Source organism: Leucoraja erinacea, chromosome 22, assembly GCF_028641065.1.
Source record: "Leucoraja erinacea ecotype New England chromosome 22, Leri_hhj_1, whole genome shotgun sequence".
NCBI lineage: Eukaryota > Metazoa > Chordata > Chondrichthyes > Rajiformes > Rajidae > Leucoraja > Leucoraja erinaceus.
Window position 1 is genome coordinate 23,495,611 of NC_073398.1, and position 20,553 is coordinate 23,516,163.

The window sequence follows — 20,553 nt, forward strand, 5'->3', positions numbered from 1 at the left end:
CAAATTTAAAGAAGTAAAAATTAAGAAGCCAAGAAGTACAGAAGACAGAACAAGGGTGGCTTCACTCGCAGTGCGAACAGTGGCAGGCAGGCAGATCCATTGTGACGTCATCAACGAGACCATCTTGTTTGTTTTCTAAATTATTTGAAATTTTTGAACATTTTCATAAATAACTCGAGAAAAATAATGCATGAATTTTTCAGATAAGTCAATTTTTGATTTCACGGGATAAATCTCTACCGGAATCTGTAAAAATGTTACCGTTAGCGCGTTGTTTCTTCGAGTAGATGTGATCACACACACACACTACACACACACACACACACACACACACACGCATCCACATCCACATCCACATCCAAGATCAGAGTTTTATAGTTATATAAGGATAAGGATATGATATAGACTGATGGTGCCAAGGGTTTGAACAGAGTACATTTTATCAAATATGTTCCAAAAAGTTTTCTTTGGCAATATGTAGAGAGCCCTACATATGGGAAAGGGCACAGCTTGGCCTACTCTTAGGAAATTGGGAGGGACAAGCGACCACAATACCATTAGCCTTAAAACAGTTATGCCCACAAATTAAAGTTTTGGATTGGGGAAGGCCAACTTTGACGATGTTAGAAAGGAACTTGGTAAAGTTGATTGGAGTTGGATGTTTGCAACCAAAGGGACAATTGGAAAAGTGTGATGGTGACAGTTCAAGGTAAGCTGTTCGGGTAGGTTAAATGACATGAGCTCCAGGGAGAGGTAGCTAACTAGATACGGAGTTGGTTTCATGGAAAGAATCAGAGGGTGATGGTGGAATATTTTTTTCAGACTGAAAGCATGTGATTAGTGGTAAAACCTCAGAGATTGGTGCTGGTCCCATTGTCTTTTGTGATTTATATTAATGATTTGGATGAGAATGTTGAAGTCATGATTAGTAAGCTTACTGTTGACACTAAAATAGCTAATATCGTAGACAGTTTTGTTTAGCGATACAGCATGGAAACCAGCCTTTCAGCCTACCAAGTAAGGCAGCAGCCCTACCTTTGCTCTACTGTGCCACCCAAACAATGAAGTGGTTATCAGATTGATCAGATGGCCAAGTTGGCTGCGGACTGGCTAATGGAGTTTAATGCAGATAAGTGCAAGTGTTATTTTTTGGGAAGTCAAACTCGAGCAGGATCTTCACAGTGAGTGTAGGGCCCTGGGGTGTGTTATTGCGCTCGGAATGTAGGTACATGGTTCCAAGAAAGTGGCATCTCAGGTAGATAGGGTAATAAAGAAGGTTTTTGGTATATTGTCCATCATTAGTCAGGGTATATTGTCCATCATTAGTCAGTTGAATATAGAACTTAGGACATTATGTTACAGTTCTACATGATGGTGGCGAGGCCATATTTTGAGTACTGTAGAGACAAGGAATTGCAGATGCTGGTTTACAAAAGAAACACAAATGTTGGGGTAACAACAAGTCAGGCAGAGTCTCTGGAAAATATGGATCGGTGACTTTTTGGTTCAGGATCCCTTTCAGACTAATTGTGGTGGCAGGGGAGGAAGCCAGAATAAAGGTGGAGGGTGAACAAAGCCTGACAAGTGATAGGTGGATATTGGTGAGGAGTGTTTTGATTGGCAGATGCTTGAACAAAGGCCAGAGATGAAAAGGTAGTGAGATAAGGAAAGAAGAGGCATGAAATGTGATGCCAAAGGAAGGAATATAGGTGGAAGGGGTTGTGCGAAGGAAGAAGGGATAAATGGGTTCGTAGTTGGGTAAGGTATAGGAGAGCGGAGGGAGGAAAGGTGGGGGGGGGAAAGTTTATAGGTTAGTTACCTAAAATTTGAGAAATGTATGTTCGTACCTTTGGGTCGTAAGCTACCCAGCAGAATATGAGAGGCTGATCCACAAGTTCTCATGTGGCCTCACTCTGGCAATAGGGGATGACGAGAAATGTCAGTATGGGAATGGTAGAGCTAAAATGGTTAGCAAATGGCAGAATCAACAGGCCTTGGCAGACTGAGTGCAAGTGTCAGCGAAACGACGGCCATGTCCATGCTTGGTCTTGCCTCTGTAAAGAAAGCCTCATTATGAGCACCAAATGCAATCAATGAGGTTATGGAACGTGCATGTGAACCTGTCTCACCTGGAAGGGTTGCTGGGGTCCCTGGGTAGATGTGAGGATGTATACAGATAGATGGTAATCTCCTGTGGTTGTAAGAGAAAGTACTAGGGTGGGGTTGGCTTGGATGGGAATGAATTAATGAACCAAGGAGTTACAGAGGGAGTGGTCTCTGTGGAAAGTGAAAAGCGGTGGGGATAGGAAGATGTGTCTGGTGGTGGCAGAAATGTCAAAGAATTATGTGTTGGTTGTGGGGTGTAAGGATCAGGGGAACTCTATCCTTGTTTTGTCTGGAGGGAAGGGAAACGAGAACTGAACTTTGAGATACAAGGAGAGGCTCCATACATCATGTGAGAGCTCCATCCACTACAGCAGGTGGAATACACATTTACTACCGAAACAGGACATCTCTGATGTTCCAAAGAGGAATGCCTCATCTTGGAAGCAGATGTGGTGGAGACAGAGAAATTGAGAGTAGGGACTGGCGTCTTTGCAAGAGGCAAGATGAGAGCAGATGCAGTCCATGTAACTGTGAGATTCAATGGGTTTTTAGGAGATGTCAGTCGATAATCTGTCTCCTGTGATGGAGACACAGAGATCAAGAAAGGGGAGGACAGGTGTTAGAGACATGGATTTGAGGGCAATATAGAAGTTAGTGGTAAATAAACTAATTCTATACGGGTGCGGAAGACGGCCCCGATGCAAATTGATGTCACAAGGAAAAAGTTGGGGAATGATGTCAGTGTATGTTTAGAACAAGGAGTGTTCGACAGAACTAACAAAAAAGCAGATTATAGCTGGGGCACATGCGAGTACCCATGACTCTACGTCTTTAACATGAAGCGAGTGAGAGGAGTCAAACGAGAAGTTACTGTGGGTTAAGACAAGTTCTGCCAAGTGAAGGAGACTATTAGTGGAGGGGAACTGATTAGGTCTCTGTTCAAGGACAAACCAGCTTCAGAAGACCTTCATGATGGGGAATGGAGGTGTAGTGGGACTGGACATCCTTGGTAAAAATGAGGCAACTGGGGTCTAGGGATGAAAAGTTATTGAAGAATTGAAGGACATGTGAGGTGTCTCAAATATAGGTCGGAAGGGACTGGACAAGGGGGAAAAGATAGAATCAAGCTATTTGGAGGAGTTATGTGGGGCAGAAGCAGGCAGTAACCGTGGGCCTGTCAGGGCAGTCATACTTTATGAATTTTGGGAAGAAGATAACAGGCAGTACGAGGCTGGGGAACTATAAGGTTGGAGGTTGAAGAAGGGAAATCAAAAGACGTCTTGAGTTCAATAACGGTCTTGGAGATGATAGCCTGCTGATGGTCCGGTCTCGGAGATGTATTCAAAAGGCACTGGGACAGGTACATGGATTGGAAAAGTTTAGAGGGATATGAACCAAATGTGGGGAAATGGGACATTTAGATAGGACATCTTGGTCGCCATGGACAATTGGGCTGAAGGGCCTGTTTCCATGCGGTGTGACTATAATTCTAACATACATTTGAGCAAGAAGTTTTAAACTTACAGTTACTTTTTCACATTCAGATAAATTTAGGTCTTGCAAATTACGACAGCCAGCTGAAATAGAAATAAATAATAAATCATTATATTAAATACTGAGTTTTATATATTGTGGAAAATGTATTTACAATTGCATTTTGTATATATTATTAAATCTGGGTGATACAGTGGTGCAGCCTGTAGAGATGTCATCTTACGGCTACAGATACCTTGGTCCATAGTTACGTCAGATGCTGACTGTATGGAGTTCGTATGTTCCTTGTGACCATGTAATCTACATTAGGCGATAAGTTAATCGGCCAATGTAAATTGCTGCAAATCTGTCTGTGAATGATGGAATCTAGGGGGGAGCAAATGTGGGGCAAATAAAAAAAATCAGATTGGTGTAGGGTTGGTGTAAAGGGGTACTTGGTGCTCAGCGTTAACTCAGTGGCCTGCTGAGTATCAGTATGTCTCTATCTCTTCTCATATAAAAGCTGATCTCTTTTGATATAACACATGGTATTTCAGAAGGTGGAACTAATTATATTAAGGTCTGCAAGGACCTACAATTGATGACAAAATAAAATAAAATCCTTTTGAATATTGTGGGAATTTCTACCATTTGGACAGTTACACAATCTGGTTTCAGCTAATAGAGTAGCTGTTGTGGACAAATGTATCAGGTGCAAGTGAGATTAATTGAGATAAGATGAATATTGTCCTGGGTTTCTTGAGACCTGGGATCAAACAATTCGTTAAATGGGACAGCAGGAGTGTAGGAAGCCTCCTGCTTCATTTTGCAGCTCCTGCACAGAGTAGAAAAGATTCCGACAAAACCGGCATGATGGCTTTCCCAATAAATACCTAAACTCTCACCCACTAATCTAACTTTAGTAAGTTTGGAGTCTGAAACAAAGCAACAGAGCTCACCATTAAACCCAAAAGCTACTAAAACGATCTGGTGATCTCCCTTGTTTATATTCACTAATGCTAATATTGATGGCCTTCAACACAACTTTTGAGCATATAGCAAGAATGATGTCATCAAGTAAACAAAACATCAAAAATATCAACCATTGTTATAATTATTTTATAGGGCACTAGACCAAGTGAGACCCATTGGGCCCCGTTCCCCAACACAATAATGCACCACTCACCCGTTCCCCCAACGCAACCCGTTTTCACCACTCACCCATTTCCCCAACATAACCCGTTCCCACATGCAATATTCCACCACTCACCCATAGCCCCATGGGAGGCCTGGTCCCCCAAAGCAACGTGTTCCCCAACATAAGATTCCACCACTCACCCGTTCCCCCCAATGCAACCCGTTCCTCCAATGCAATATTCCGCCACTCACCCATAGCCCCCAACTGTGCAGGTCGGCTCATCTTTTCACTCTCCCTCATTTTAAACTTAAAAAAAAATACAATTGCACTATGATTTACTGAGATGTAGGTGCCACCGACAATGCCATCTTTTGTTATCCAAATCTAATCATTAAACTTTGGAATGCTGGTTAGGCTGGCAGATTCTTCCCCTTTGTTATCCAAATCTAATCATTAAACTTTGCTGTGCTGGGTTAGCCTGGCAGATTCTTTCCCTGAAGGACATTTGTTTTGAAGGACTCACTGTTCTGGGATAGCAACATTGTAGCCGGTAGGGCATTGTGATGTTATAGCTGGTAACTACCTAATTGCTAGTGCAGACTTGAAGAAATCCTTCTCAAAGTGGGGTGTTGTAAACTTTTAAATGTCACTTTAAAACTTTTTAAATCTCCCCCACTACGTCCCTCTCCTTAAAACAATGTAAGAAAACTCTCATAACTTGTTGATTGGCAGCTGAGATCCCATTGTGATGTCATTGTGGGATGGCGGAATGTTCACGGCATTAAACATGTAAATTTGTTCTCATTATGATTGGAGGACTGTGAGATCCCATTGTGACCTCATCACTGGAAGCTGCCAGAAACGTTTCTCTCTCACAGGCGGTTATTATTCTCAAAGTTGGCTTTTCTAAACCTTTATAACATCAAATATAACATCAAATCTGGAGGAAACTCGATTAGATCGACGACGGGAAAAAGCTGAGTAAGGTTCTGCAAATATTTTAGTGCTACTGTGTACCATTTGGGCGAAAATACCATCACACAGGCACATAGAAACAAGACAAGACTTTTAATAGTAAATAGATAAATTATATTAAATTGGAAATGTGCATGTAGCAGATCAAGGCTAAAATATTATCAAAGATAAAAAAAATATGATAAATAATGATTTTAAATATTTCTTAGTGAAGGGCACTCAGATGAAAGATTTCTGTTTAGAAGACTTTACAAACTCAGTTACCTCACACATCAAAGCACTTTTTCAGGCTTTGTTCACAATGACAAAGATTGTAAATATCTGAATAATTGTTAATCCACTGATTTCTAAAATTTATGCCAGAGACAACTATAGACTAGCATCCTCTATCGGAGAAGTGAAGAATCAATTACAGGAACATCCGGATTTCCAAGTTTATTTGTGCATGTGTGCGCCCCGGAAGTTGCTTTCTTCCATGTTAATAAGAAATGGTGATAATTTTATTGTTATCACGTGCTTCACATTTGCATGACATAATTCTCTGCTCCCTTTTGCCTCCTTTCATTCAAGAGCAGTGTCAGATGTTCAAATAATCCGTCACAAATCCTTAATGTTGCATAGCTCAATTTCTTTACCAGTTATACAATAACGTGGAAAACTGCCTGAAAAATTATCAGTGCTCCCATAAGGACATTAATGGGTCAGAGTTTGACTTATTTATGACCAATATATTGATTCATGTTACTGATCCACCACTTGAAATTTCAGCAGCATCTGAGGCCCATGATCTCTGACCTCTCTGAATCAATATTACATATTGATAAAATATTTCTGCCTAATGCTGCACCAATGTACATTGTACAAAGAAAGAATAGTCCACGACAGAGTCTGGATTGCCTGTGTAATTGTGGAATACTTGACACCTATGCTCACTGTGTCTGAACCAGTTAATAAGAGCTATCCAGCGAATCTAATCTTCCAGCGCTTCATTGCTGTTCTTCAAGTGCACATCTACGTACTCTCAGTCAGCAAATTCCAGCACATTCTACCCTCTATGAAATATATTTCATTTTCTCCCCTCTAATCCTTCTTCCAATTACTCTAAATTTACATCCGCTGGTTTACGATGAACCAAAGGAAAGAGATCATTCCTATTGCTGCATTTAGACACCCATAACTTTATACACATTAATTATGCCCCATCATTCTCCACTCTTCCCAATAAAATCTTAGCTTATCCAATATTTCTTCATAGATGCATTTTTCCAATAATGGAACCATTCTTGTAAATCTCAGCACCTTCTATCTGTAATGGGGTGACAGAACTCTATCTAGTACTACATCTATGGTATAACTAGTGTTGTATAGTTTTATATAACTTCCCTATGCTTATTCTGTGTCTCAGCAAATAAAATAAAGCACACAATGTGCCTATTTAACTTATTTATTAAACTGTCCTGCTATGGACAGGCTTTCCAAAGTTCCGAAATAAAATCTTCAACGTCTTGTATAACTGTAACATAATGTCCCGACTTCTACACTCAATCCCTTGACTGATGAAGTCCTGAATGCCAAAAACCTTCATCACCATTCAATCTATCTGATATGCCACTTTCAGTGAATTATATACTTGTACTCCTAGATCCCTCCGCTCTACAACATATTCCAGGGCCTCACTGTCAAGATTCTGTTCTGGTTGGTTTTCCAAAATAAAACACCTCACACATATCTGAATTAAACTCCATTAGCCATTTCTCAGCTTAGTTGTTCCATCTGATCAAGAATCCACTATAATTCTTGTTAATCACGTGCAACTTATTAATCACGCCTTTTATATTCACTTCCAAATCAGCCCAGCACTGGCCCTTGAGGCACATCACTAGTCGCAGGCCTCCAGTCCAAAAAACAGCTTTCCACCATCACACTCTATCATGAAGCCAATTCTGTACCAAGTTAACTAATTATACCTGCACCCCATTACAAGGGCAATGGCAACTAGCCCCCTGGGATCAGGCCCAATAATAAAAGGGCACACCATGCGTGATTGGTTTCGACCCAGTAAGAGGCGCCACAATGACTGATAACTTACAGATAAGAAAGCCTGTTTATCTTTTCCTGTAAGCACTGTAGTTTTGTGCTGCAGCTTTGTTCTGTAATTTCTATACTTTTGTTCTGAAACTGTAGCAACTGTAAACTATAAATAATGAAGCCTTGTAACCTACCACTACACCATGTGTGTTATTTAAAATAGCATGCTACAACATGTTTCTTGAATGTAGGTTGGAGGGACTGAACAAGGGGGTTCAAGAATTGATCAAGGTATTTGAGGATGGGGCAAGAGCAGGTAGAAGCAATGGGTCTGTTGAGGCAGACCTGCGTGTGAATTTTAGAATGGAGATAGAAACGGGCACTGCCGGGTTGTTGCTGAAGGTTGAAGGCTGTGGAAGGAAGAAGCGTCCTCAGAAGCTTTTACTTTGAACAGCAAAGGAGTAAACCATTCAGACATGTCTTATCAGCTACAGTGTGCTCACATTGTAAATGTGTAATTGAATGCTTTTTCCAGACTCAAAATATCAAAGTAATCAATTATCATTGTAGTTATTGAAATTGTAATGAATCGCCTGTAACGGCAGATTTTTATATCGTTCAAGAGATTACTCCCTCTAGCCACTAAGTTGAACTACATGGTTAAGGAGAATGTCATAATACGCATGTGAGCTCGCCGTGAGACCTTCAGAGCTTCTTCAGATAAATCTTCATGACACAGTTTTTAGATTAATAGTTTCTTTATTGTTGAAGAAAAACAATAAGGTATAAATCCAACATACTCCGACTCGTTCAATTTATTCTTCGTCAAACTCCAGCTTATCGCTTAAATAGGAGAAAACTCCTCGTGTCTCGGTTAAACGTCACATGGTCAAAGAGTTAGCCATTCCCATGTGAGTACAAAGCTAAACAAAAAACTAAGCTTCTGCGCAAGAAATCTAGCTCCAAACACGCCTTAGAATACATAATAAATCCCACCCACATAATAACGGGTAGTCTAAAATTTAAAGATGCATGCCATAATTAATGACACACAAAACAAGCCAAATGGCCACTACATCACCTGCAGACATTTTTTACCTTAAAAGTATAGAAGCTGTATGTACTCTGAATTTGGGAGATTCTAGCAAGAGGATTTCGAAGAGAATGTCTGCTTCCCCTGATGAATAAAGACTTTTATATCAAACAACTTCAGCCTCCGAGTGGCTTAGCTAACGTCACAAGTACAATATAGATTTCTCCCATTTTTTGCTATGCTTTGTTGAAAATATAATCCTTTCATCACTTTGTATGTTGTGTAATTTGTAACCTGAAGTACTTTGAAATAAAGTGATCTTCTATGTTACATCTCTTGTAACCATATATTTCATCTCCTTTTACAGACTGCCTTGTATGGAACAACTGGTTTAAATCCGTCCAAGATCAAGATCACTTAAGGCTATCTTTGGCTCACAAATTTAATTGAAATCATCTGCGATTACTGGGACCATCTTGATGTCAGGATGCACGTGGTTAGGATAATTGCTTTGCTACTTCTTTGTAGAGCTGCTGAGTTCACAAAAAGAAGAAATGGCAGCCACGGAAACAGAATGAGGAACTGTGGTGAGAAATGCCGCAGAGGGAGGTCCAGTCCTGTCAAAAGGTTTTCTCAATTCCTTGATAGCATATGCAGTGAAAGTTTGTATGAGAATGAGAAACTTCTGACTTGTCAAGATAAGCAACTGAATATAATTCCTCGTAATTTGCCAGAGGATGTTATTCATTTACAGTTGGCAGGAAACAAAATTAAAAGTTTAAAGATGTCTACATTTTCAACATTAACAAAATTGAAGAGTCTTGACTTGCAACGGAATTCTATAACAAACATTGAACCTGATGCTTTTGAGGGGTTGGATAATCTAGAAACTCTATTGCTACAACACAATCAATTAAAATTTATCTCCGAGGAAATCTTTATTCCAATACCTAAACTACAGTATTTGCGTATCTATGGCAACCCCTGGAATTGCAGTTGTGATCTAGAACAAGTGGTTAGAAAGCTCCAGATACCTGGCCAACGAAATTTAGGCAATCTGGCAAAATGTAAAGCTCCACCAGGATTAGCTGGTTATAAGCTGAAGACAATCAATGTGAGCTTGCTCTGTTCTGAGGATCGACATCCTGCACCATTCCAGAATTATCCAGATTCCACAAAATGCAACATTTACCTTTTTCCAAAGTCAAGAATAGATTGTCAAAATAAAGGTTAGTATGACTTTCAAATTATAAAAAGTATTACTCTGAGAAGTCAACTCTTCATTTATCACAATAATAGCTTTACAATGCAAAGCAAACCGGCCCAACCGATCGTCCATCCCCCTTCATTAACAGGTCCAACTGAAAGTGCTGAGAATCTGATGTGGGAGGGCCAAGGCGTGCAACAGAAATTGGCTGGAGAAGAGGGCCATGGTTAAAGTAAGATTGGACTGTGCGAGCAATGCTCTCTCTCTCCATAACCAGCAAAAATTTGGTCATCAAGCGTGAGGTACTCTGTCTGCTGTACTTGGCACATTTGAGGCTTGTTTGCTGCTCGACGCACGACATGACACCAACGTGATGTGCGCATGCTGCGCATTACGCACGCATAGTGCGCGATGACATAGGCAGTGACGCGCGGCCGCGCGCGGCATAGCAGGATTTTGTGATGTACAAAATCTTTGCACGCCATCTGTGTGATGCACAAATTACGGCCAAGTGGGACAGGCCCTTAACTAATATCCTTTGATGTGTGACATGCATGATTATGTATTAATTACTAATCTCTACAAAGCTTCTACTACCTATCAGATTTGTCACGGTATTGGTAAATTGGCATATTATCATTGTATTGCTTCAGGGTTTCAGTTATTGTTCTTTAACCAACCTAACAAATTATTGATATGACTAACTTTGAACTATGGGAGAAGACAAAATCACAAACTTAATTAATGTTTTGATATTGAGGAGGAACCAGGGGCAAATTTACTTAGGCTCAGTGAACTTGACTGCAATAAGCAATATTGAGTTAGCTGTGGCAATGTTATGCAGAAGGTCATAAGTGATAGGAGTAGAATTAGGCCATTCGGCCCATCAAGTCTACTCCGCCATTCAACCATGGCTGATCTAACCCTCCTAACCCCATTCTCCTGCCTTCTCACCATAACCTCTGACACCCATACTAATCAAGGATCTATCTATATCTGCCTTAAAAATATCCAATGACGGCCACCACAGCCTTCTGTGGCAAAGAATTCCACAGATTCACAACCCTCTGACTAAAGAAATTCCTCCTCATCTCCTTCCTAAAGGGACGTCCTTTAATTCTGAAGCTACGACCTCCAGTCCTAGACTCTCCCATGAATGGAAACATCCTCTCCACATCCACTCTATCCAAGCCTTTCACTATTCTGTATGTTTCAATGAGATCCCCTCTCGTTCTTCTAAACTCTGGCGAGTACAGGCCCAGTGCTGACAAACGCTCATCATAGGTTAACGTACTAATTCCTGGGATTATTCTTGTAAACCTCCTCCGGACCTACTCCAGAGCCAGCACATCCTTCCTCAGATTTGGTGCCCAAAATTGCTCACAATATTCCAAATGGCCTCAGCATTACATCCCCGTTTTTGTATACAAGTCTTCTTGAAATAAATGCTTGCATTGAGTTTGCATTCTTTACTACCGATTCGACTTGCAGATTAACTTTTTGGGAATCCTGCACCAGCACTCCCAAGTCCCTTTGCACCTCCAATTTCTGGATTCTCTCCCCATTTAGAAAATTGTCTATACATTTATTCCGACAAACAAAATATATGACTCCACACTTTGCTACACTATATTCCACGTGACACTCACTGCCCACTCTCTGAACTTGTCCAAGTTCTTCTGCAGAGTCCATGCTTTCTCTACACTACCTGCCCTTCCACCTATGTTCGTATCATCCGCAAACTTGGCCACAAAGGCTTCAATCTCATTGTCCAAATCATTAATATACAACATGAAGAGTAGCGGCCCCAGCACCAACCCCTGCGGAACTCCTCTAGTCACTGGCAGCCAACCAGAAAAAGCCCCCTTTATTGCCACTCTTTGTTGGCTGCCATCCAGCAAACCTGATATCTGCCCTTTGATACCATGGGCTCTCGTCTTCCTTAGCTGCCTCACATGTGGCACCTAATCAAAAGCTTTCTGAAAATCTAGGTAAACAACATCTACTGTCTCTCCTTTGTCTGTCCTGCTATTTACTTCTTCAAAGAATTCCAGCAAATTTATCAAGCAGAAATTTATCAAGCTGACTTTGGCCTATTTTATCATGAACTTTTATGTACTCCATAACCTCACCCTTTATAAAGGACACTAAAATTTTACAAACCACCAAAGTCAGACTAACCGGCCTAGAGTTCCCATTATTCTGCTTTGCTCCTTTCTTGTGCAGAGGGGTAATATTGGCAGAATATTGGCATTGAAAGATGGCAGAAATTTAGCTGCCTCTTTAGAGAATTGGATCTTTCTGATCCATTGAAACAAGCTTGTCTTTCATCCTAGGCATAAACCCTTAATATCTATATATAACTAAAATTCTGATCTTGTTATCTTCCAGTTTGGCGGTCATTCTATTTGCGTAAAAACGGTTTGCGATAGCGCTATGATTTTTCACCAGTTCACTCACTGTTCTATGCTGTGATTGCATCAAATTTCGTTCCGATTAGTTAAATGTCGTAAAAGTTAGCGAGGTTTAAAAATCTTAAAAAGCGCACATGCGCAGATCAATCTCTTCTCCTGCTTTCCAACGCCGCGCGGATTAGTCTTTTCCCTTGTCACTCCCCGGGACGGTCCGCCCCTTCCTGCGCCTTCGCATCTTTAGTAGAGCTGTAGATGGCCGGCGGACGTTTCCTACCGGACTTTCGGAGGGACCCGAAGCAGCCCCGCTCCAAGCAGCAGCCCTGCTGCGCAGCAATGTCACCAAACGGAAAGCAGAGAGTCTGATCCCAGCGGAGGAGTGCAACCACCTAGCTTGTCCTACCAAACTTATTTCCGCATACCTCGACTCCATTCTATCCCCCCTGGTCAAATCCCTCCCTACCTATGTCCAAGACACCTCAAACACTCTTTATCTCCTCCATGACTTCCGTTTTCCAGGCCCTCCTTCCCTCATCTTCACCATGGATGTCCAGTCAATCTACACTTCCATCCCCCACCAGGGGGGCTTAAAGCCCTCCTTTTCTTCCTCAACCACAGAACCAACCAATCCTCATCTACCAATACCCTCCTCTGCCTAGCAGAGCTAATCCTTACCCTCAACAATTTTTCCTTTTACTCCTCCCATTCCCTCCAAATCCAAGGCATAGCTTTGGGCACGCGCATGGGCCCCAGCTATGCCTGCCTCTTTGTAGGGTATGTTGAACAATCCTTGTTCGAGGCATACCGTGGCCATATCCCCGAACTCTACCTCCGCTACATTGATGACTGCATTGGTGCTACCTCCTGCACCCATGCAGAACTCACTGACTTCATCCATTTCACCACTAACTTCCATCTGGCACTCAAATTCATCTGGACCATTTCCGACATCTCCCTATCATTTCTAGACCTCACTATCTCCATCGCAGGTAACAGATTACTGACCGACATCTACTACAAACCCTCTGACTCCCATGGCTATCTGGACTACACTTCTTCCCACCCTGCTTCCTGTAAGGACTCTGTCCCCTACTCCCAATTCCTCCGTCTACGCCGCATCTGCATCCAGGATGAGGTGTTCCAAACCAGGGCATCGGAGATTTCCTCATTCTTTAGAGAACAGGGGTTCCCATCTTCGACTATAGATGAGGCTCTCACTAGGGTCTCTTCTATATCCCGTAGCTCCGCTCTCACTCCCCATCCCCCCCATTCGTAACAAGGACAGAGTGCCCTTTGTCCTCACTTTCCACCCCACCAGCCGTCACATACAACAGATAATCCTCCAACATTTACGCCACCTCCAATGGGATCCCACCACTCGCCACATCTGGAGTATTGTGTACAGTTTTAGACTCCTAATTTGAGGAAGGACATCCTTGTGATTGAGGCAGTGCAGCATAGGTTCACGAGATTGATCCCTGGGATGGTGGGACTGTCATATGAGGAAAGATTGAAAAGACTAGGCTTGTATTTACTGGAGTTTAGAAGGATGAGGGGTTATCTTATAGAAACATATAAAATTATAAAAGGACTGGACAAGCTAGATGCAGGAAAAATGTTCCAAATGTTGGGCGAGTCCAGAACCAGGGGCCACAGTCTTAGAATAAAGGGAAGGTAATTTAAGACTGAGGTGAGAAAAACCTTTTTCACCCAGAGAGTTGTGAATTTATGGAATTCCCTGCCACAGAGGACAGTGGAGGCCAAGTCACTGGATGGATTTAAGAGAGAGTTAAGGGCCTGTCCCACGAGCATGCGACCTGCATGCGGCAAGCGCGACCAAAGCGGAAGCTGGGGCCGCGCGGAGGTCGAGTGATCCCCGTACAGGGCCAGTCCCACCAGCAAGCGCCTGCATGCGGCGAGCGCGACCAAACCGGAAGCGGGGGCCGCACGGAGGTCGAGTGAGTGACCTGAAGTTCGAGCGAAGTCCGCTGGAACTTTGTGCGTGACGTGTGGCATCAAGACGCTGTGTACTGAGTTGAGACACTGCGCACACCCATCGAGGCGGTGCGTACGTCGTCGAGGTGGCTGCGGGCCGGCAGGCCGTTACCGCGTGGAGTTCTTGAACACGGCCAGTTTTTCGGAGCCAATGTCGGGACTAGCTTCGCACAACTCCATACGGCTCCGGCGATCGAAGTGGGACCGGCCCTGCGAGGCCGTACGGCTCAAGCGATCACGTTAGGTCGCGCTTGCCACATGGAGTCGCATGCTCGTGGGACAGGCTCTTTAGTTAGAGCTCTAGAGCCTAGTGGAGTCAAGGGATATGGGGAGAAGGCAGGCACGGGTTATTGATAGGGGACAATCAGCCATGATCACAATGAATGGCGGTGCTGGCTCGAAAGGCCGAATGGCCTCCTCCTGCACCTATTTTCTATGTTTCTATGTTTCCCCACCCAAACCACTCCCTCCATTGGTACTTTCCCTCGCAACTGCAGGAAATGTTACACTTGTCGCTTTACCTCCCCCCCCCCCTTGACTCTATCCAAGTACCAAGCAGTCATTCCAGGTGAGGCAGAGGTTCACCCGCACCTCCTCCAACCTCATCTATTGCATCCGCAGCTCTAGGTGTCAACTGCTCTACATCGGTGAGACCAAGCGCAAGCTTGGCGATCGCTTCGCCCAACACCTCCGCACAGTTCGCATTAACCAACCTGATCTCATAGTGGCTCTGCACTTCAACTCCCCTCCCCATTCCGAATCCGACCTTTCTGTCCTGGACCTCCTCCATGGCCAGAATGAGTCCTACCACAAATTGGAGTGGTTGCACCTCATATTTTGCTTGGGTAGTTTACACCCCAGCGGTATGAACATTGACCTCCAATTTCAGGTAGTCCTTGCTTTCGCCCTCCTTCCCCTCCCCTTCCCAGCTCTCCCACAGCCCACTGACAGTCTCCGCCTTTTCCGTTCTTCTTCCCTCCCCATCCCCCCACATCAGTCTGAAGAAGGGTCTCGACCCAAAACCCTCCATAGATGCTGCCTCACCCACTGAGTTTCCTCAGCATTTTTATCTACCTTCTCCTAGCTTATACTCACTTCAGGAGATTATTTGTTTCAGTAACAATCCTTCAGTCTGTTAAGTAAATATACAATTGTTTACTTTGTTCCCAATGGACCCAGCTGCCCCATAGAAGGCAGAGTTCATTTTAGTTTTTTTCTAATCACTGTAAATTCTCTTAAAACCACATAATTAAGTTTAAGCCCCATTCCATTCCAAGTACTCTATAATTAGGACTGATGCCATGTATAAAATTTGGAAAAATAACTTGCCTAAACTTGACATTATTTTGTGGTTATTTATTTTATAAACCTGTCATCGATGGATAATTTTGGACGAATTCTTAAAACAATAGAACAACCTTAGTTTTGGGACATTTCCACCAGTCTAAAATAAATAATAGCTCTCTGCATGTCATTATGCTGGAAGGCAGCAAGGTCTTCCATTTGTTTTATTTCAAAAATAGACTTTATTTGTAACAGAAAAAATATACAAAGAGAAAAAACTATGAACAACTCTTTATACATTCATAGTGTGTCTATAACATTGCTAGTGTTACACACAGTAGTGTTAGCACATCCCTTTTTCTTTACATCTTGCCACTCAAAGAGGTGATGAGACTTGTTGATGAGACTTTCCGCCACATGGACCCTCTCCGTCCCTACCCATGACTATTTTAAACCTGATCGAACTGTGGTCACTGGTCCTAAAAGGCTCCTCCATAAACACTTGATTAACTTGCCTTTCCCAATCTCCCAATACTAGACCCAGTGTTGCCCTCTCACATGTGAGAGGGCAAAATAAGAAAATAACCTGCATTTACACAACAACCTTCATCATATCAATGCATCTCGAATTGTTCAACAGCCAATTACGTAATTTTCAAATTAAATCACTAACATAACTGCAGGTATCAAATTGTGCTGACAGCATTGAGGTAAATAATGACTTTAGTAAAGGACTGCACCTTTGCCAGGCTACTATAATCCTTCCCTGCTTTCTTCTAATACTTTAATATCCATCAGGATGTAGAGTTGATGTCATCTCATTTAAAGAAACTACCTAGATACTTTGCCACCATTCATTGTGTGATTAATTTTCAATTAAAAATCAGTCATAAAGGAAAATTGGGCACTTACTGTAAATTGTGCTGGTTTTCTTTCCAATTACTGTGCATATCTGACATGTTAACACAGAGAAGACTGGAATTAAACCAGGATGCCAGTTCTTAGATTATTGTTCATTGATGTGTGGCCCATGAATAACGTGTCCAATTGATTCATTTTAATACTCGCAAGGCTTGCTTTTGCATTGCCGTAAGAGAATCAAGCTGGGCAGATTCTAGCCCATGAAGTTGGTGGTACGTCCAAGACAACTAGATTCCCACTAAATAATACACTTTATTTGGCTATGCCTCATGCACACAAGCACCGCCAGTTGAGACTCTCATCTCTGTGCTCCTTCACTCTTGCTTCCAATCAGTTAACCATACCCTCAACCATGATCAACCATGATCTATCTATTTGATAGTTCCCTACAATTAACCCTATGCAGATCTCTGGACACCAACACTGCTAATTTTAGAATGTTGACATCCTTTTGACCTCCCAACTCAAACCTATCATCAAAACTTGCTTTTGGAAGAGGAGGGGTCAATTAGACAGTTTGCATGGGTTTATCTGCAACGGGTCATCTTAAGAACTATTACGTTTTTTGAGGAGGAAACAAAGGTGATCGATGAGGGTAGGGCAGTGAATGAAAATCCCTTATGATAGGCTGAACCAGAAGATTGAATGTCTCATGGAGGGCTCGTGGGTGCGTATAGATTACCTTCTAATCCACGATCATCAATTGAAGTGACTATTGAGGGCTAAACCCTTGCGATGTCGTTGAGACTGTTACTACACATAGGATCCACAGTGACTTGGTTGTTTGGAATCAGAACTGGCTTACTCATAGAAGGCAGATGGTTGTGGTGGAATGGTGTTATTCTGACTAGAGGTCTGTAACCAGTTGCGTTCTGCAGGGATCTGTGCTGGCACAGCTGTTTCTAATGTATATACAGTAGATGACATGGACAAAAATGTGGAAGCATGATTAGTAAGTCTACAGATGACGCCAAAATTGGTGGAGAACACAAGTGCTGGAGTAACTCAACTGTTCAGGCACCAACTTTAGAGTACATTGATAAGTTGATGTTTTGCATTGAGACCCTTCTTCAGACTGATTGTTTTGGGGGATAGAAAGCTGGAAAAGAAGTGGGGACAGGACCAAGTCTGGCAAGTGATAGGTGGATACATAGCCTCTCAAAACAGATGGTTAATAGATAACATCTTTTTCTATGCAACATAACTGCATTAAAATATACATCTCTAAATCAGGACTTGAATCCATAATATCTATATAATTAAAAGTCTCATCTTGAACACTTCCTGCCTGCGCTGTATATTGATTTAGGAAAAAACGCTACCATACATTGCTATGATTTTTGGCCATCTTACTCACATTCCACCTCCGCGGAGCAGGCCCTGAGGATTTTTTACTTCGAAGAAAAATAAAAAAGTTATGTGTTTAAAAAAACCTTGAGATCCTCTCGCCTGTCAATCACTGCGATGAAAGTAACGCCTGTTCCAGGGGGGGGGGGCAGGACTATAAAACCCCGGATGCCTGGACGTGACTCTCATTCTAAGCTGTGAATCAACTCAACTCTTGAGTCTGCAATGTACTTGCAATAAATGATTTGTTAGCGCTTGATGAAAATGCCCTGCGTTGTTTGGCCTGCAGCCCTGCCTGTGCTTGAAACTGCAATGCCTTGTTAGGTCTGACTGTGTTTGGAAGGAATAAATGCTTTATTAGGCCCGACTGTGTTTGGTTCAAAAGTCCCGCTCATTTCGTGACTTCCGCTTAGTGGACAGGTCGCGCTGATTACGTAATTTCCAGTGAATCCAGAGGTCGCGCTGATTGTGTAATTTCCGGTAAATGCAGAGGTCGCGCTGATTGCGTAATTTCCGGTAAATGCAGATGTCATGCTGATTGTGGAAGTGCCGCTGACTGCAGAAGCCCCCTAGTGGAGCTCAGCCTTGTGAGTATTCAAGAAGGTTTACTGCCATATATTTGGTGTGTGAGTCAAAGAGTTTGTGAGTGTGTGTGTGTGTGTGTGTGTGTGTGTGTGTGTGTGTGTGTGTGTGCGTGTGAGTGAACAAATGTGTGTGTGTGTGTATGTGAGTGGTCTCAGTGACTGAGCTGCTAGCCCAATAATCCATTCGGCCCACCATGTCCATACTAGCCCTCTAGAAACCAGTCCTTTCAGCCCACAACACCATGCTAGCGCTCTAGAACCCCCCTCCCCCCAACCACTGGCCAGCAATATTGGAATTGGTGGAGAGGTGGAATATTGCATTGGGGGACCAGCCCTCCCATGTGAAGCTGGGACCCAACGGGTCCCACTTAGTCTAGTATTGATTTAAAAATGAAGTGGCCACTATTGAGCTACTACAAATAGCTTACTAACACTAAGCCACTCAGTAACTCCCGTGAAGGCATGCTTGGAAAACGGGTTAGCTAAAGTACATCTGAGTTTCTGTTCTAAATATCTGCAGATAATAAAGTAGATGGCTATTAACATTTACATCAGCCAATGGCAGCTTTCATCAAGAAATAAACTAATATCTTCTACCATATTACCAACCAAAGTGAATGAGAGAAAATAGACAGCAAGGGCACTGCCAGCAAGAAGTTAGCCATGATGGGAAATTGGGTCACGTTATAAATAACAAACGTAGCAGAGAAGCAAGTAGTATTTGGCAAGTGCAATCTTCTCATGAAATCATGAGGATTTCATTTAACCAACTATTCTGCATGTCAGGAAAAGCAAACTATGAGTCATTCCCTGTGATGCCCTACAGCCCAAAATATGTTCTGCAAAATTTGCCAACACAAATACCAAAACAGCACCTACACAGAACATTGAGATTACATAAAAACAGAGAAATAGGTACAGGAGTAGGCCATTCAGCCCTTCGAGCCAGCACCGCCATTCTATACAACCATGGCTGATCATCTAAAATGAGTACCCCATTCCTGCTTTTTCCCCCATTTCCCTTGATTTTTTTAGCCCTAAGAGCTAAATCTATATCTCTCATGAAATCACTGTTGAGAAGTTACACAGTAGAGAAAGGTTGGACTGAAGACAAAATGAAGTATATGACTTTCTAGTATATCATCTATACTATTACTAAAACTCTCATCTCGACCACTTCCGGTTTGCTTTTTTTAAAATGTGCTCAAAAATGGTACCCTTTATCGCTAGGATTGCCACCTTACTCACCGTTCTCCTCTGCTCAAAGCGCACCATGTTTTGTTCTGATCGGTGGAATTATACAAAAGTTGTGAAAGTTAAAAAAATCATGAGATCAGCAGATTGGTCTTCTCGCCTGTAAGTCACCATGAAGGTAACGTTCCTCCCTGCACCCGCTGGAGAATAAATCCCCGGAGGCGGGGCTGAGTCCACAAGTAGTCTTGATTGAGTCCGCAAGAGTGGAGTCGGGGAAGCCGCTGTGTGGAGTCCTCCACCCTTCCCCCACCCCCCTACACCACCACCCCCCACACCACCCCACCCCTCGCACACCAGCACCCCAACCCAACCCCTCCCCCCATACCACCCACTCCCTCCCCACAATCCCCCCCCCACACAACCCCTTCCCCCACACCCCCCTCCCCCACACCACACCACCCCCCCACCCCGTTCCCTCCCCCCTACCACCCCTCTTACCCCCACACCACTCCCCTCCCCCACACCACCACCCCCCTCTCCCACACCACCCCCCCCCCCCCCCCCCCCCCTCTCACACACCCCCCCTTTCTCCCACACCACCCCTCTCCCACACCATGGTGGAATATTGCATTGGGGAATGGGTTGCATTGGGGGACCAGGCATCGCGTGTGACTGGGACCTAACGGGCCACTTAGTCTAGTTCTTAGATTATATATGCCTAGATTAACAGCAGAATGTGTAGCATGACTCGTGTGCGAATAAACAATTACACATTTAACTGAAGTGAAATGGGATGTTTCTATTCCATTTTAAATATATTTTTGGTTCTCTCCTTCTCTGATTTGTCTGTCTCTACT

General features: G+C 43.0%; 2 protein-coding genes across 2 annotated transcripts in view; one reads left to right on the top strand and one right to left on the bottom strand.

The window, feature by feature from the left end:
* Window positions 1–20,553, bottom strand: part of fbxl13 (F-box and leucine-rich repeat protein 13) — a 126,103-nt gene that overhangs the window by 54,168 nt on the left and 51,382 nt on the right. Inside the window, exon 12 of the mRNA XM_055653146.1 lies at window positions 3,631–3,683. Coding sequence (XP_055509121.1) covers window positions 3,631–3,683 — 53 coding nt within the window. The remainder of the gene's footprint in view (window positions 1–3,630; window positions 3,684–20,553) is intronic.
* Window positions 1–20,553, top strand: part of lrrc17 (leucine rich repeat containing 17) — a 30,676-nt gene that overhangs the window by 8,575 nt on the left and 1,548 nt on the right. The window contains exon 2 of the mRNA XM_055653164.1: window positions 9,121–9,982. Coding sequence (XP_055509139.1) covers window positions 9,241–9,982 — 742 coding nt within the window. The 5' untranslated portion in view covers window positions 9,121–9,240. The remainder of the gene's footprint in view (window positions 1–9,120; window positions 9,983–20,553) is intronic.